The sequence below is a fragment of the Aythya marila genome (assembly GCF_965140915.1).
Source record: "Aythya marila genome assembly, chromosome: 3".
In the NCBI taxonomy this organism is placed as follows: domain Eukaryota; kingdom Metazoa; phylum Chordata; class Aves; order Anseriformes; family Anatidae; genus Aythya; species Aythya marila.
In genome coordinates this window covers 34,283,813-34,301,810 of record NC_139044.1, presented here as the reverse complement: position 1 = coordinate 34,301,810, position 17,998 = coordinate 34,283,813, and the positions used below count along the sequence as shown (strand labels likewise).

The 17,998-nt window shown below is 38.5% G+C and overlaps 2 protein-coding genes across 5 annotated transcripts in view; both read left to right on the top strand.

The window, feature by feature from the left end:
* The first annotated feature begins 1,299 nt into the window (after positions 1-1,299).
* On the top strand, positions 1,300-7,825 carry GLO1 (glyoxalase I). The gene is given in 7 exon segments (XM_082756585.1): positions 1,300-1,433; positions 2,160-2,242; positions 3,801-3,941; positions 4,702-4,769; positions 5,840-5,929; positions 7,278-7,346; positions 7,349-7,825. Coding segments are annotated over 7 exon segments (699 nt in total). The 5' UTR covers positions 1,300-1,352; the 3' UTR covers positions 7,516-7,825.
* Positions 7,826-10,881: 3,056 nt separating this feature from the next.
* BTBD9 (BTB domain containing 9) overlaps positions 10,882-17,998 on the top strand; it is a 142,700-nt gene continuing 135,583 nt past the window's right edge. For 2 of the 4 annotated variants that reach the window (XM_082756074.1, XM_082756071.1), the window contains exons 1-2: positions 10,882-10,913; positions 12,450-12,602. In XM_082756074.1, coding sequence (XP_082612200.1) covers positions 12,521-12,602 — 82 coding nt within the window. In that variant the 5' untranslated portion in view covers positions 10,882-10,913; positions 12,450-12,520. Of the gene's footprint in view, positions 10,914-11,072; positions 11,093-11,136; positions 11,157-12,449; positions 12,603-17,998 lie in introns of those variants that run through there. The other 2 variants (XM_082756073.1, XM_082756072.1) reach the window with 2 other exon arrangements.

The following is a 17,998-nucleotide window of genomic DNA, read 5'->3' as shown; positions in this document are numbered from 1 at the left end:
CCCCCCAAGCGTAGAGGAGCAGGGATCCTGATGTCTATCTCTCTCGACAAGCTGAGGTGCCTAAACCAGCACTGCTGCTTCAGCAGAGAGATGTAGGCAGCACCTCACCAGCCTGGCTCCAACTATACCTCACAGCGCGGGGACCGAGAGAGCGACCCCCCGGCAGCACAACGGCCCCGTCGCGGCGAGCTCCCCCCGGCCCCGTCTGCCGTTGCCAGCCACCGTGCCAGTACTGCGCAAGGCGGCGGCTTCTGTGGGGCCGGCCGTTATGGGGCCGGGCCGTTACCGGGCGCCCGTAACCGCTGCGGGCTCGGCTCGGTTCGGTTCCAGCCACCGCCGCCCTTCAGGGGCCCCCAGCTGCACCTCAGCTCCCAGGAGCTGAACCTTGCCCCTGCCTTCTCCCTGTGGAGAGCACCAAAGGCCTCTGTAAAGGGACTTGCACAGCTTGGTATCATAAAATCAGGGATTTGTTTCATATGCACTACGTGTACTTACTGAACTCAAGAAACGTAACAAGATTTACAGAAAGTTTTTGTGCTGCCGTGTTTTTTTGCTTTGTTTGTTTTTCCCCTTCTTAATTACAAGTGGAAGTTTATGTTGAATATTCAGTTCGGGAAGGAAAAAACTGTTTTCCATTCCTAGCTTTGAAAGATGGGATATTCTTATCTTTTACACCTACGGGTCAACGGGTTAGCCCAAAGCAGTACTACCTAACTCTAACGGGTAGCAACTACTATCCAAAATGTTCCCTTAGCTTCTGTCAGTAAAAGCAGAAACTGACATCTGTAAGTACTAAAATATGTGAACCACACATTTATAAGCTCACAGTCTAAAGGCATGAAGTCAGATCTTCAAGCCACCTTAACGTGTCATCAGTTGGAGGAGTTTACAGAATAAAGCACTGTTTATTGGAGTTATATGTGTAAACCTGCCCAGGGGCTTTTATGGTCCCCTCTGCCTGCGATCCAGAGAGGGGCACTCCTTCACAGCCACGCAGAACACCCGTGCTTCCACATTTGCGGTAATTAACCAGCCGCACGCTGCAGGTTAAATTTGACTAACATTTAAAAGCACTCGTTTATTAGTACGGCAGAGCCACCAATCCCGCTACCTCAAAAGCGGGACTGGTGGGATTTTTTAATACATAAATAAATAAACAAGCAAATAAATAAATAAGTAAATAAAACAAAACAAAGCAAAATAAAATAAATAAGGCGGGGGAAAGCCCTGCCCGTCCTCCTTTCGCGGACACCCCCCTAGCACGAACCCCCGCCACACCTCTGGGGCGGAGCGCTGCCTCCCCCGGGCAGCCTTCATCCTCCCTTCTCCTCCCCTTCTCCCAGCTCCGTAAAATGGCGGCCCCGGCAGAGCCGTGCGGCCTCAGCGATGAGGCAGCCTATGGCGCCTGCTCCGAGCCGGATCCCAGCACCAAGGTGGGGCGGGCGGCTGGGGAGTGTGGGGGGCAACTCGGGGCTGTGGTAGCGGCGGCGTCCTGCCCCTTTGGAGGGTGGCGGGGAGCGGCAAGGGAGAGAATTGGGGGCTGTTTTATTAGGGGGAATAGGTAGTAGTATTTAAGCTTAGCTTCTAAGTCTGTCCCTTGCATGGAATATGTGTTGAAAATATCTAACTTGCGTTTCATCCACCTAGCTGTTCAGTAGCCCTTGGTATATAAAGTAATGCTATGGCTTGAGAAAATACCTTTACAGAATGGTAGGCCAAAATATCGTTGTGCTTGACAGAGATTCAACAACTGTGAAATGAAATCATGAGCTTAGCAGTTTAGCTTCAATTAAGTTCTGCGTAAGCGTGCAGTGAGACCCAGTACCAACTGCTAGCGTACCTGTGTGCAGAACAGAGCATGTGTAGTACAGCTCCATAAAAAAAATAATAAAAATAAGAATGCTACAAACTTTTGATATTTCTGATTTACATATTTAATGATGTCTGCATTTTTTTTGTCTTCTTATAGTACAAAGCTATGTTTATTTAATATGAAGATGCATCGGTTGTATCAAGAACAAATATTTTATTTACACTGGATATAATACTGTATTTGTTACTTCTATACCTGCTGTTTTTAGTTTAATTATTAACTGACTTCTTTGTTAATATGTATTTGTTTCATATATAAACTCTTTTCTTTTTTTTCCCCCCTCCAGGACTTTTTGTTTCAGCAGACAATGTTAAGAGTAAAGGATCCTAAGAAGTCGCTGGATTTTTATACAAGAATTCTTGGAATGACGTGAGTGGAAGTTGTATGCTACAGTAACTTTGCTTGTTCATACTATCCTTTTGAAAAGACAAACTTCTGTTATTTTGATGTAATTATATTAATTGCTTTAACTACATCAACAATGCTGGCCTATCAGCTAATGCCAAGTTAGGTAATCTGGCAATCTCCAAGAATTTCCACAGCACGATTAATGCCGAAGTTACAAATGAGCTAAAATTGGTGTTGGCTAGAACTTTTTTTTTTTCTTAAGTAGGTCATTAATTATCAGTATACAGCTTGCTTATTTTCCCCTCACTGATTCTGCAGTTACCAGTTAACTTGTATGACAGTGCTTATAATCAGGAGTCATTGCTATAAGTCTTAAAACTTTCTGCTAGTTCTCAGAGTTGGCTGAGAACCACCTCTAAACGTAAGAGTCCAGGATGACACAAACTGGTGACAAGGTTTGAATTCCTTTTGGAGAAGGCTGTGAGGAGGCAGATGCCCTGCAGTAGCCTAAGGTATTTGTACTAAGACTGTGCACGTTTTTGTCATATGAAAAGAGTTTATTTTAAAACAACATTCTAGTTTATTTTTAAACATCCTGAAATCAGTCCAGACTAAGGTAAAATAAAATGCCTCAACTTTAGTGAAGAGGTGTGTGATAGAAATTAAAAAGTAATTAAATGGTAAGCTGAAAAATAAATTAGGTGTGTTTTGCTTGCTTGCTCTGATCAAACTTCCTATGTAAAAATGATTTGAAGTATGCAACATTTCTAGGAATAAGGGAAAAATAGCGGAGTCTTGTCTAAAGTTCTTTGAAGCTTACAACACTTTGTACGCATCATATGAGATCACTCTTAGCAGTCTTATCTTGTGCAATTTTCTATAGAACAATGGAACAATGGTGTGTATGTATCAAATATGTCACAGTAAAGTGAGTGAATTCTTGCTGTTAGCAAAGGGATAAACCTTATAAGCTGCTTATATAGCAGCTTTTTACGACCTAGGGTATTTTGTAGTTGATTAAGTTATCACATCTGAAATGGCTTTTATGGTTATACCAATCTGTGAAAATAGTAAAAAAAAAAAAAAAAAAAAAAATATATATATATATATAAAATAATAATAATAAAAAAATCATCCATATGTTTGTTTTTTTTTTTAACTTGCCTGTGTTTGTAAACTTGGTCTGGTGCCAGCAAGTTCCATGGCATGAGTAAATTTCAAAGTAAATGTTTTCTACTCTGTGGTGATACTGTAATGTGGTTTATAAACATAAGGATCTTCCTGAGGAAATACATACCAGTAACAGTGGTGGCCTCAGACTTAAGCCTTTGTATTGATTTTGCTATCCAGTTACTGATGGCTTGGCTTTTAAGCATCTGTTTCTTCTAGTCTTTGGAAGTTTATGATGTGTTCTGGAATGTTTTTACTTGATAGTTCAAAACAGCTATTTTAAGGTGTGGATTGCAGTCAGGCAAAAATCGTGGCAGTAATTCTTCCATGGGGGAAGAATACTGGTTTATTTGCAGGCTACCCGACTATCTTTTTTGGGTACTATTTCAAAATATTTTTTTCCACTTAGACTGCTTCAAAAATTTGACTTCCCTACTATGAAGTTCTCGCTGTTTTTCCTGGGATACGAAGATAAAAATGATATCCCAAAAGATAAAGCTGAGAGAACACCTTGGACCTTCTCTAGAAAAGCTACACTTGAACTGACACAGTAAGTATTAATAGTGAGAGATGACATTTAATTAATGGTGATTCTGCAGAAGCAGATGACTGTAAGTCCTGTTGGATTGAATGAAAATGCAGTAACTACTGTAGAAACATCTTCACTGTTATATAGCCTTAAAATATGGCTGAGATCTTAGAGACTTAGTCTTCATCTTTATAGAGCTCTTCCAAACTTCTGGATGAACAGTGGTATGTAAGTATGAAATAGTATTTGCTGTCTCTTCTGAATATGCATACTCCCTGGGGAGCGATACCATGGAACTGAGGAAAAATGATGTGGTTAGAACTTCTGGGATATCTGAAGCATCCCGATAGTTGGGTAACTATTGCTTCTGAAATCTAATCAAAAGAGGTATTAAGTCAAAAAAAAAAAAACAAAACAAACAAATGGAAAAAAAACACTTTACATGAACAGGGCAATTATGTTAATGCTACTAATGATTGCACAGAAGTGCAGGGAGACTTGTTCTCCTTTGTAATTGGAATGAGATAGGAGTGTCTCTCAAACTCATCCAAATGTAGAACCTGAATATTAGTGAGGGGTATGAACCTGACTGAATTAGCCCTTTGTCTGCTTTGAAGACTCCCTAGGACCTATGATTTGGGAAAATCTTGATAGTTTAATGAATGCAGCCAGCAATTGAAATTTTCTGGTTTTTAGAAGAGACAACTTCCATGGAAACTGAACATGCAGAACTTGTTGATTTCAATGGTCTTCTTCAATGTATAATAATTGCTTCTTACAGCAACTGGGGCACTGAAAATGATGAAAATCAGTCCTATCACAATGGTAATTCGGATCCTCGAGGATTTGGTAGGTCTTTTGTTTAGTGCTTGTAATTTTCATGTTTTGTTTTATTGTCATTATATTTTTACTCTTGTGTATTGGAGAAGAATGGCGTTTCAAAGTTTTTTGTTTTTTTTTTTTTTTTAGAAAACATCTATATAACTAAAGTGCAAAAATTATGCAGTAGGCTTTGTTTTGTTTTTTTTTTTTTTTTGAGAAATCTTAAAATATTTTAACTTGTGTGGATGAGAAGACTTTTCTAGTGGTAAATAAGGAAACTTGTATCCCTGTCCTTTACATGCTGGAAGAAGCAAGATACACTGTGAAAGATGATGAAAATATGTCAACATGTTTCAGAGTAATGATCCACAGTTACACTTTTTATATGTCTAATCTTTTGGCAAGCAAACACATGAATAGTAACTACTCAATTAAGTGCAATAATTGCTCCTGCATATTGGATTGTGATGTTCAGACTGATTTAAATTCAGATTTCTATTCAGTAATGCACTGATCACCCCTTTTGAGCTAGAAGGAGAATTCTGTTCATATGTAGCACTGAGGGTAGTATTCATGTGGCTTGACTTTATTTTGAGCACTTGAAAGGTCACTGGCTTGTGAAATAAGTCTCATACTCAATCTAGCCACTTGACATTTAAAGCTTCTGAACTGATTTGTAAATTCAGGCCTTGCATGGTGCTACTGTTAGTCTCTACAAATACAGCATTAATGATAAATGCCTTGCATTGTTGAACTGAGCAAATGCAACAAAATCCTGTTACGTGGTTGCCTTCTTGAAAAGCAATACACAAAATAGCTTGAGTATCCTATTTCTTTCCTACTCTAGATAATATTCTCATCTAAATAACATGAGCTACTTCAAATGTCCTATTTTAAAAGCATTGTCAGAAAGCTAATTTTCTGAAGGAGAATATTATTAAAATTTGAAATGCTCTTCTTTCTGGAAGCAATAATTTCCTTAGGTATGTCACATCTGAAGTGAACTTCTTGCACAGGATGAAATGCTGAGCAAACTTTTTTCTCAAATACCCAGCAATGCTGAGAGTGTACCTGACTCTTCTTACCCCATTTCACAGGACACATTGGAATTGCTGTCCCTGATGTCAATAAAGCTTGTAAGAGGTTTGAAGAACTAGGAGTGAAATTTGTGAAGAAACCAGATGATGGTAAGACTTAATCAGGAATGCAAGTAATTTTGCTGTTGTTCCTTGTTCTTAAAATACTATGTCTGGTAGCTTTGCCTCCTGGAAAGCTCAATCTGTCTCTGTAGTTGTCACTCCTTAAAACGTACTGGAACCAATTACCCGTTACCTCTTATACAATTGGCAAAAATGACAGTGCAGAATTATATCATTTGTCTGTTCTTGCATGTTATTCTGTGTCTGTCTGTAGCAACCGTATCTTGAATGTAGATTTCTTATTTGAAAATTTGAACTCAATATTGCTAGGATTTTAAAGTTTCAGAGCCCTTACTTGTTCAGCACCTAATAAACCTTGAGAGAGTTGATACTTAAGCTCTTTACTTCAATGCTCTATCACTTCACAGCTCTAAGAATGTAGAAGGAACTTAGACTGTGAGTGGTGTAAACTCCTGGAATCAGCTAAGCATAAGGGTAAAAAAAGAGAAAGCTGTTTTTAACATTAAAAATTAAAATTGATGCAGCAAGTACCAGAGAGTAGGAAGAGGCTTGGGGCTTCACATTCACTGTTTATGGGGCAGGCTGAGAGAGTTAATGCTATTTTTTTTCCCTGTGTTACTGAATCTAACTCCTATTCTCAGCAGTTTTTCTAACTAGAATATAATAGGAATTAGGTTGGTTCTGTTATAGTGAACAGGGTAATAGAGGAAGTATAACTAAAACCAGGTACTTAACACTCTAAGGTAACATGTTAAGCTGTGCTATCCTGATTAACTGTTAAAGAATGATTTTGGGGACCCTGTTTTTGTGAGTAGTATTCTTTTCCAACAGTTTAAAACTACTGCATTTGTCTTATCTAGTGATGCAAGTGTGTACTGTAAACCAGGTCAGGTGTGGGGAACAAACAACTGAAAAACAGTACTGTACAAAACTTCAGTGTTGAGGCAGGCATGGGAAAAATGCAGGGTAGAGGAACAGAGGATTTTTTTTATTTTTATTTTTTTTTACTAGCAAAGGCAGTTCAAGAAAGTGTATCAAAACATCTCAGAGCACAAAAATGTTTTCCTGATACATTCAGGAAAATATGAACATTTACATGGGCAAGGAATTCAGGAAAAGAGGAACACTTACAGGGGCAAGAACATTGATTTAAGTCAACAGAAGATGGATTTCAAGGTGACTTTATAGCTTCATTGAGTGTCAGATTGACAACACAGCACTCAAAGATCTTACTGATTAAAAACTAATCTGGATGTTTTCAAATTTAAACAGCAAATTCTGAACTAGTACAAAAAGAAAATGTGGAAGTTCTTGTATTTAAGACTTAGTTATGTAGTCTTACCTTGTTTCTTTGGTGTTTTGTTTTCTCAAATAGGTAAAATGAAAGGACTTGCATTTGTTCAAGATCCTGATGGCTACTGGATTGAAATTCTGAATCCTAAACACATGGTGACTCTCACTTAGATGAACACTTTCAGTTCCGTGGAGAAAATCTGCAACAGCATTTGTGGAATTTCTTGCTTAATGGAGAGGAATCAACTATGCTCAGAGTCTCCTCTAAAACTGTCCCCTTGGACCTCAATGTACTTGAATTCCCTCTTGTTTTCCCGTGATGCCCCTGCAATTTGCTTCCAACTAGGAATCCTCAACTGTCTTTTGGAAGAGCACTAATATGTACTCTGCTCTTGAACATTGATTATGTTAATATTTAACTAAACACTCTCATAAGATAGATTACCAGAAATTCACTTCACTTTAGAGTCTTTAGATTTAAACTAAAAGAAAAAATAAAATCTTGCATTACTGCTGGTGATCTTCAACAAGGAGAAAAAGAAACTTTAAATTTAATGAAGTCAAAGGATCCTGAAGGCTTCATGCCCTATCTTGTATGCTAGAAAATAAAGTATCTAACTTTTTGCTTTAGTAGCATGTTTATGGAAGTCTTAATCTTACATTATGCAAAGGAAAAGTCTGGCCACCGTTAAGCAGCCTTGCCTGGAACAAGAAACTTTGTAGATTAGTTCACCCGAAAGAATTCTGTATTTAAACTTCTGGCTGCTGACTGGGAGACAATATAAGAGGTCTCACAGTAGTCCTTCTAGTGTCTTTTAACACTAGAAGGAACTTGTTCATAGTTCTTGTTTTGATGCAAGTCTGGGGCTATATTCTTTTTACGTGCTGTGTATAGTCCTGTATTAGGAGTGCAATGAAGAAGAATACTTGAAATGGCTTCCTATAAGTAGGCATTTTGGTTGCCCTCTCTAACTGAGTGATGGTTACTGAAATTATACTTGTAAATGCTACATTTTCCTGTTATTTATATCTGTTACACAAATCATTTTACTTCACATGGTTCACCTGGTATGAGTAGCGTAAAACATACTGACTTCTGAAATCCTGTTAACAAAACCAAGAAAATCTCTCTGCATTTACTGTGGTTCGAGTAGCACTTAACTCATACTCAGTCTTCAACTGTGCAATGGCATCTCCATTCACTTCCAACTATAAAGCATTGATGAAAATAACAAAACAACTTTTAAAGCAGTATGACAAGTTACTTTGGTAGTTTTTGAATCCTAGATAAACAAAAAGCTCTTTGTTTTAGTTTGTTTTTTTTTTTTTTTTTGAGGGGTGAGAGACTTGGTCATAAAAGAAGAATAAGTGGGAGAACAGCAATGAAGGTAACTGTGTAACTTGATTAGCAGGATAATGGCGATGTGCAGAGTTGTTGATAACTTATTCAGTAACTCTCTGTCCTTTCAGTTAAAAAGTATAGAAGGTACTGCATTTGATTTCTACTATGCTAATCTAGATATTAATGACAAATATAAAGCATCGTTGTCCAAGAGTAGTCTACAATATTTTGTTTACCTTTGGAAATGAGTAAAAAACATTATATGCTTCATCTGAGTTTTAATAGCTGTTGGAAAAGAGAATGGGAAATGCATTGCCCTGTTTACTGTCCCCTACAGATGTACAAAAAAACCTACAAATTTATTGGAAAGTAGACAGCAACTCTATAAAGATGTTTCCTATATTTTATAAAGCAACCCCAATACTTCAAATTGTCTTCTGTATGATATTTTGTGGATGGTCTCTGCTTAAGTAGATAGGGCACTATAGGTAGTGCCCTATAAGTGTTGTTCACAAATCTTCTCCATTCTTGAATGTTTGCCGAGTAGTTGTTTTCTGAAACAGTAAACAGCTTATGCTGTCTGCACTCCTTTATTTCCAGAGGTAATACCTAGACTGTTTACTGTCTTGTTTCTGTGTTGTTTCTTTCATTTTCTCTTATGTTAGGCCCTTCTGATAGGGACAATGTAGTTACCACTGCTTGCAGTGAGATCTTAGAAACTGAGCTGTCATAATAGCTGTCTCAGTCATCTTCCTCACAAATGTGGCATGTCTGATGTTGTGCCCAGCCCCAGGCAGGCTACTTCAGTATAATAAATTAGCACTGATGTGCTTAAATGCTGGGTTACTTTTATACCAAGTTTATTAAGCAGAAATGAGAAGCCAGTTCAAGGCTCTGTAGTTTCCTGAACAATTAAATCGGGCTGTTCATTTTAGCAGAAATTTAGGTTGGCTCTGGTGACTCAGGAAACCTCACCCTACTTTAAAAAAAAAAAAAAAAAAGTACATGATATTGCAGGATATCTTACAGCAGCAATTAAGAGAATTCTTAATTTGAAGACTATGGTAGTGTAGTTTTAGTATGATAAGGTGTCTTCTGAAGTCAATAGCCAGTTGGATGAGAATATTGCTGAGAAGGAGAGCTACAGCAATGAGATGAGACAAAGCATGCACTTGTCTGCAGTTTACATCTGCTCTGATGGTTAAACTTTCTTATGTATGTACCTTCTCATGCTGGTGTGCTGAAATAGGAACTTAAGATGAAGTAAAACTCACTTGAAGCACAAGGGCTAACTGCATTTCCTTACCATCCGGAATCTTGCTTTAGATGGTGAGTAGAATAAAACAGGCTAAGAGTAGTCTAAGTGAAGTTGTCTGAAACTAGTTTTATTTTAATCAATACAGATATATCATCTAAAGCTTTGTGACAAAGGTCTGGGCAAGGAAAATCCCTACATTTTACAAGTGTGTAACTTGGGAGTTACATGCTCATATTTTATCTACATGAAGTATTTCACTCAGACTTGTGTCATTACAGTTCAAAGTGCAGGTGTGACTGGAAATGCTATTGACAAAACTGTATGGAATCCGGTAATTAAAAGCGGGATAGGTTGTAAGTTGCGTGAATAAGTCAAAGGGTGTGCACATGTAGTTCAGTAGTAACTCCACGAGAAGCAGGAGGCTGTGTCGGAGGGAGGTTCTCTGCTTAGCACTTAAAGCTTGCTTCAGATGTGGCTGCTGATCTTGTGGCTGCTGATCTTGGGATGACCCTTCAGTTTAATTTATATGCATGTGTCAGTATAAACAATGCAATGGATAATGAAATAATAAAGAGGATAGCACAAAAACCGATGTAATTGCAGAAATAGCATGAAGTGGGCAAGGTACATTTTTTTTTTTTTTAATTAGGGGAAAAAACAAAAAACAACTGTTTCTTGACATATTGTGAACTATTTAAAAGCAGTGGTGCCAGCTATGAAAGCCAAGACGGAGGTGCACTTTAATACCAGGAGCAGGCTGAAAAGAATCGACGTGCAGATTTTAAACGTGCAATCGTCTGAAAACGCTGGGGGCTCTCACTGATGACAGACTGCGGCATTTTTACATCTTCCAAGCTCACTTTTACGGAACAAAGCGTGGAATCTGGGCGCTTCAGGCTCTGGGGCGCAGCCCGACCCTACCGCCCGCGCCCTGAGGCGCCCGGGGGTCTCCCGAGCGCCCCTCCCGCTGGCCCGGCGGCGGGCGAACCCCGCGCATGCGCCCCGCGGGCGGCCCCGCCTCAGCACGGAGGAGGCCGGCGGCTGTTGCTAAGTGACGTCAAGGCGCCCGGTGGCGTCACGACGGCGGCGGGGTGGAGGCCCGCTCGGTGCCGGGGCCGGTGAGTCCTGGGGGGGGGAAGGGGGCGGCGGGGCCGGGTCGGGGCCCGGGGGCGCCTCCTGCGTGCGGAGCGCTGGGGCCGCGCGGAGCGCAGGCTGGGGCCGTGCCCCCCCCTGAGGCTCGTCGGGCGGCCGCACGCCTCCCAGGGCTCCGCTCTGGCTTTTTATTCCCCCCTCCTCGGTAATTAGGTCGGCGTATCGCGGCGCGGTGTTGCCGGGGTCGTGCTGCGAGGCTCCTGTGGCAGGTCAGGCGCTGCCGTGCCCGTGCCTGTGGCGGGGAGGTTGTTGTCACGTTATCACGTCAAAAGGCAGTGAGGCCACCCGGGTGTTACCCGCTCTGCGCAGAGCCTGCCCAAAGCCCTGCGCTGGCGTGGCTCCGTGTTGTGGTGCGGGTTTTAGGGTTTAATCCGGTCCTTCCCTCAGCGCGGATGCGTTTGATATGTCCCTTCGGACAAGTCCGTAACTCAGGTGCACGAAGTGTACTGCTCTGTCAGAGATTGTGCCTCGATATTTACGTTTTTAACCCCCCCCCACCCCCCCAGTTTTCATAATTTGCTCTTGAGTACGTCTTGACAATACAAGACACTTCATTAATACACAATACTTATGGGAATAAATATGTACATAGCCTTGTTATTCTCCAAAAATAGGAGAACTTCTTTGTCATACCTATTTTCAAGTTGCTGGATGGAGGTGTGGTTACTTTCCTGTTCAAGAGACTACCTAAAAATACTTTTTCCTTCTCTTCCCTTGTTCCCCTTAAACACGCTTTAGAGAAGATTGCTGTCTCTTATGTGAAAATTCATAGGTCAAGGTGTCATCTAGTTAGCAATTTAAATACAGTTCATCTTTCCTGCTGGCAGGTATGAGAATAACAGCAATAGTTCATACTGCTGAGATAAAAACATTGTGTCAGTTTTGTTTACTTTTTTTTGTTTACAGCGTCAGTTTTTGTTTACAGAAATATACAGGCTTCATTTGTTTATTTCCTCATTCTACAGTTTTGTTTTCCTGTTTATAAGAATAAAGGCTTGCCCAGGAGAAGGATCTGCCACTGCCTAAAATAGTGTAAAACACCAACCAAGCGAACAAAAAAAACAAGCCTGCCCACCACCTTAGGCTAGGCAAGACCACTTATAGAGATTTGGATGTGTAGGGAGTGAAACGTGCATGATACGCTTTGTATAGATGCAGTTTAATTAGGACACCCACATGGTAGAACTCTGCGCTCAGGGATGCTGATGTTTCAGCAAGAGCCTTAGTGAAATATTTGTGCGTTACAATGAACAAATTAATGACAACTCTTACCTTTTTTTTTGGTGACAGTTAAAAGAAAAAAAAAATCAAATGATGACTTATAAAAAAAAATAATTCTAATATAACGATATAATGTTATTAGAGCACTTCCCATAGAATGGAGGGATTCTTAAAATTTATTTCCACAAAATTTTCAACTGAGAAATGTGCATTTCAGTCGATTTCTGCTGTAGCCGTGTGCTACCTGTTTTTAATGGTATATATTTTATGCGTTGTTACAGGAATATGGTATTCAGCTGGATGTTTCTGAACAGCATTTCTATGAGCTTGGTGTTCAATCTATCAGTTCAGAATGGCAAAGAACCCTAATTTTCAGGAAGTTGGTCATCTGCCAGCAGGCTACGTCCACTGTAGATCTTCAGAGACTTTTACTGGTGAGCGTACTGATGTATTTGCTTGAGATTTTTAGTTTAAGGGTTTAGTTACATGCTATTTTAACTGTCACATCATGTGTATTAATATTGATTTCATATGTGTATTAATAAATCATCCATTCCTAGTATATTGTTCTTTGTACATAGCTAAACTTATTCCTGCTGTTCTGTCAGAGGAATACCTTTCTGAGCAGAAAGTAAAACATTAGCACTACAATGCTTAAGAACGGGAATGTGCTTGCAGATGACTACTGCGTAAGTTTACGTATGTCTGAAGACACAACACTTTCAGTACTACATTTTTATTTATAATGCTGTCATTGAGTTACATGGTAAATAGAGTTAACATCAGACGGTTTTGTTTTTCTGTTTTTTAAAGTTCTTTCGCAACAGAAGGGTTGGTGATAACTGTTATGAAAATTCCATGTACTTGTTTTTTCTTATTTTGTATCTGTGAATTCATGCTACGTGGATTATATTATTGTATTTGCGCATATTGGATAAATAGGACAAATCAGTTCCTCAGATATGCAGAGGTAGTTATTAATATGACATCAAGAAGCTTGTTGGTGGTGATGGTTTTAGATTAAAGTTAGAATTTACTTTTTTAATGACTATGCATTGTGGAGGTCTCCTACAGACCGTGCAATTCCAGTAAAAGCATTAGTGTGATATATTGATTTAGTTAGTATCTTTTTTTTTTTTTTTTTTTTTCTCAGTGCTTTGAAGCAGTTATCACTGGGAGCTGTTCATGTATAAGTCAATGTGATCTAATGCATTGCTGTAGGTCAAATTTTAACTTTTTTTTTCTTTCTTTCTTTCTGTGTTACTATGACTGTTACATACAAGTAAGACTTTCTGTGAAATACCATGGAGCTATGTTTATGAAACGCCTAATCAAGAAAATTGGGGACATTTGAGAATCAGTTAATTGATGGTGTTCAAAATTAGAGGAAGACTTTCTCCTTAAAGATCATCTTGAGTAAAACTTTTTTTTTTGCAGTGCTCTTTTTTTTTTTTTTTTTTTTTTTTTTTTACATTAGGGAGGCATTCATATAAAACCAGTAACTTTTTTTTTTCTCTGGTGCCTCATATTGTAGATGGTAGCTTGACTCTCATATGGACAATCCCAGAGCTCTGTAGAACAAAGACTTCCATATTATTAGAAATATTATATAGAAGTAAAAGGATTAAAAGTATAGAAAATTAATGTTAGAGAACAAATACTATTTTCCTCCGATGTATAATTTGGCTTGTGCTGCAGTACTGAATTGCTTTTTTCTTGATGAAACAGAGTAAATTAATGATATTTGTAACTAAATTCTAAATGTCAATGCTTCTCTTTTTTAAAAGTCTTGATTAAAATTAAAAACTATAAAAAATCCCCCAAACAGTTGTAGCTGAACATTATTGCATATCAATCCTTTCACCTGTTGTGAAGCTGAAGGAAATGGTGACCAGGCTTTCGTGGTTTTATGGGTTTGCATCAAACCATAAAACTTTGTTTTACTCTTGGTGCTTGTGAACACTTCACAAGAGCAAACTTAGAATTCTTCCCAACCTCTGTGTCCTTCAACCAGAACAGTTTTACTTTTAGAACTTTTTTTTTTCCCCTTTTTGTTACATTTTTCACTCGGTCACCATTGTTACTGTTATTCAGAAGTACAAAGGAGCTTCTGTAGCAAGGGTTCTGACAGTGTCTAAGTATTTACTTGTGTTTTCCTCACTCTATATTGTAATATGTACAAACAACAACAAACTTTTTCCTGAGATGTTAGTTTGTTGCACCTGAACTACTGAGAACAAAAATAGTTTGTAGAAATTGTGATTAAAATAGTGTGGTTTTTTTGTTGTTTTTTTTTTCCCCCCCCCTGGAACTTTGTTAAAACATAGCAGAGTACTTTATGAAGGAATGAATCAGCTCAGAACTGTCACGATTCCTATTTCTAGAAACAATAGCAGTGTAAGAGTTTTATATTTAAAAAAAAATCCCTTTGTGTAATTCCAACAAGAACTGTATTATGTAGGTATAGGTGATAAAGGAATTGTTTTTCAGGGGTATAATTATTTTCTCTGTGTTTATAATCCAGATTTATTTCATAACACTTTCTATTCTGTCATTTTTTCTGTCTACTTGCTATTTTGTTTTCTGTAGATTTTTTCTATAAACTTCCAGTAGGTATATTACTTACATATATTTCTTTACTGTTTTATATATAAAATAAAAAATTCCAACTTATTCATGGACAATTTCTTAAATGCCCTTTTCTGTGCTGTATAAAATCATTTCTTCCCTTTTTTTTTTTTTTTTTTTTTTTTTTTTTTTCAATGAAAGCAGCACTGTGTTGCAGAGGGCTGTCTTTTGTAACAGCCCAAATGGGGCGGGAAAGTGACTTAGTGCTGATCTTTATCGCAGTTCTAGTTCAAGAGTAGTTTAGTAAAGAAGTCACTGTGTTTTTTTTCGTTGCTGCATTTTGTAGCTCACGTTATTGTATGCTATAACATGTTACAGATCATTTACTGAAAAGAGTTTTTTCTAACGTTGACACGCTGTATATAATATTGCATTGTGAAAAATGTGGCCCAGTATTTATTACATAGTCTTACTATTGAAGATGGCAACCAAGAAGAGGCTCTTCCATTTGGGTTTGGATAGCAGAGGTTATACCTTACTGACTTCACAGGCACCATTTAAGATTGGTGCAGATTTAATAGCTCCTCAGATTTACCGAGGAGAATGCTATACTTATTTCTGTGGCATGAACAAAGCTGCAGCAGCTGATTCCTGAACCATCTGATTAGCTTTTAATAGCTACTGGAAATAGGTTATGGTGCTGGCAGGACATTTGTAAATGGCTTAGCCTTTTATCTGCAGTTAGTTAAATGTTCTTCTTTGACCACTGGGAAGAGCAAATACCTGAATTCTCTGATTGGGGTGTAAATGATTATAGAAGATGCCAGAGAGATCATCATAAAGGGTTTTGCTAAGCTGCAGGCAGCTTCTGCCTTTTTTTATTCTATTTAAAACTTTGAATTGCTGGTTGTAATATTTAGCTCTACAGGTAAGCGATGAGCTCATAGCAATTTGCCACAACCAAACCAGTATATTACTATTTACTTCCTCAAATGAGAATTGTGCAGATGGCTTCAAGAGTTGACTGAATTAATACCGCTAAGTAATCCAGGCTGGGAAGCTCTGGAGTCATGTACTATTTAGTTCTACATTTTGAAGACATGACTGCTCTCACAGTGTTGCTTGCTTTGCAGGTGAAACTTGCAATAGAAATTTGTAGTAGGCTGAGTAAATGAATTTTAATTCTTCCTCATACTAGTGTTACCCACCAAAAGCATCTAAGTCACGTACACAGCTTTCATAGACTTGCCAGTTTTCAACCGTTTGGGTCACTCAAGCATTTGAAAGGTTCCTCAGCCAGAGGCTCATAGCCACTGTTTGAGTCCCATATTCCCAGTGACCAGTTTGAAACTGGTAATTCAGAATAATACCAGCAATTTGGAGAGTGTTGAACATCTGTGAAACAAACTTGTCTTGCAGCTGACACAAAAGGACTTCTCAATTTCTGCTTTCATCACTTGATCTAGTCCCAGGTCTCCGTGTTCATAAAGACTGTCATCGTGGGATTATTAGCAAGTGTCCCTGGTTCAGACTTGGCGCACTTATTCTTGTGTATTTTTGTTTAGAGGTAGGGTTATATACTCTTGGGAGAGAAGTGTTCTTTTGATTTTATTTATTTGTTTACCTGAAATGGGAACAGTTTTCCCTTGAACTTTTCACCCTTTTGGCACATGACAACATCCACAGCTACAGCAGGCAAAGTTAGTGTGCAACTAATGGTTTTCCTGCATTTTTTGTAGTCTCTCAGACAGTATCTGGTCTTAATTTTACAGAAAAAAAAAAAAAGGGTGAATGAAGACAGCAATAAATTAGACTGTAGAGTAAGTGGAAGTAAAATAGATTTTAAAACCCAAATGTACCTTAAGTGTCTTAAATGAATTTCCCTAATTAATCAGAAGTGGAACTAGCAAAAGAGAGAGAGTACATTTTGCTTGATAATGTGCATGTAACTCGCATGTAATTGGATTGCCTGGCTATTGTGCATAACAATGAAGATCAAGAACAGCAATTACAGACTTGTAAGGTACAGAAGTCTTGAAGGACTATGGAGGCTTTAGATTTGCAACTGAGTACCAAATGTATTCTTTTGTTTGCTCCTTTATTGTAGTAAAAGGTTTTACATTTTGAGGGCATTTAAATTTCAGTGTAGCCTCTAAACTCTCACATAATTATGTTGTGATAAAGGCTGTTGCTAGTTGCAGCTCGATTGATGTGAATTAAATTAATCTTGCTTGATACAAGCAAACATTGCTGGAAGTGGATCTGTTGTGTAAATGTGTTCATTACAGTGTTGCCTTAGCTAATTTAACCAGTGCAAATCAGTGCAAACCAGTACAGACAATCTGTTGTTATGACAGGAGAAAAAACAAACACACAAAACAATTAAAAAATCCCACCTAATTTACTTGTATGTTAGATAGCAGAGTAACTTCCTGCAGTGTTGTTGTGTTATCATGGTTAGATGGCTTCTCAGGTGCAGTGCTGGTTTTGCACTGTGATGTCTCCATGGGCGTGCAGCTTCAAATTGCAGAGGGAGCCTGAGGAAAGCTGAGGTCTGCTCCCACTCTGGCTGTCATCTGTATCAGCTATTTAGTATGCTGTATTTTTCTCCAGTCTGACTTTCTACTGCTTTTTCTGGTTTAGTTTAGAGCTCTTCGGGATGGTGTTTCCATGGTATCTTGATTTTGGGTTAGGTGTTTCCAGGTGTTATGGAGGTGCAAATAATATTTAACCCTATATACATGTACATCTATTTCCCTTTCCTTCTTCCATAGGAGTGACTGGGGACAGATGTGTATTTTCTAATTATACTTTTAAAATACAGCTAAAAATGCATTCCTGTCATGAGTTTTTCACTTAATGCGTTAGCTGTGTTCAGGGTATGTGTTCATTTTCCTGCACACTGTCTTTCTTCAGCACTAAGTATATGCCCGTTTTGAAAAGTGGTCAGTCACTGGAGCACAGAAAGTGTCACTGAAAATACAGGTGGTTATTACCTGAAACAGGTAACCTTTTTATTTAAAAGGAATCTGAGGTATAATAATAGAAGCTGATTTAAGACCTAAATTCTCCTGTGGATACTCTTGCCATTGCGTCTGTGGAAAGCCTGCAGAAAGGTTGCAGAAATAAGCCAAAAATAACATCAAGACTAAAACCTCTTGTGAATTAAGTAGCAGCAAAATAATTCCATAGAATTGTATTGTTTTATAAATTAGTAAAGTTTCCTACATTTATAACTGAGAGGTATTTGAGGTTTAATTGG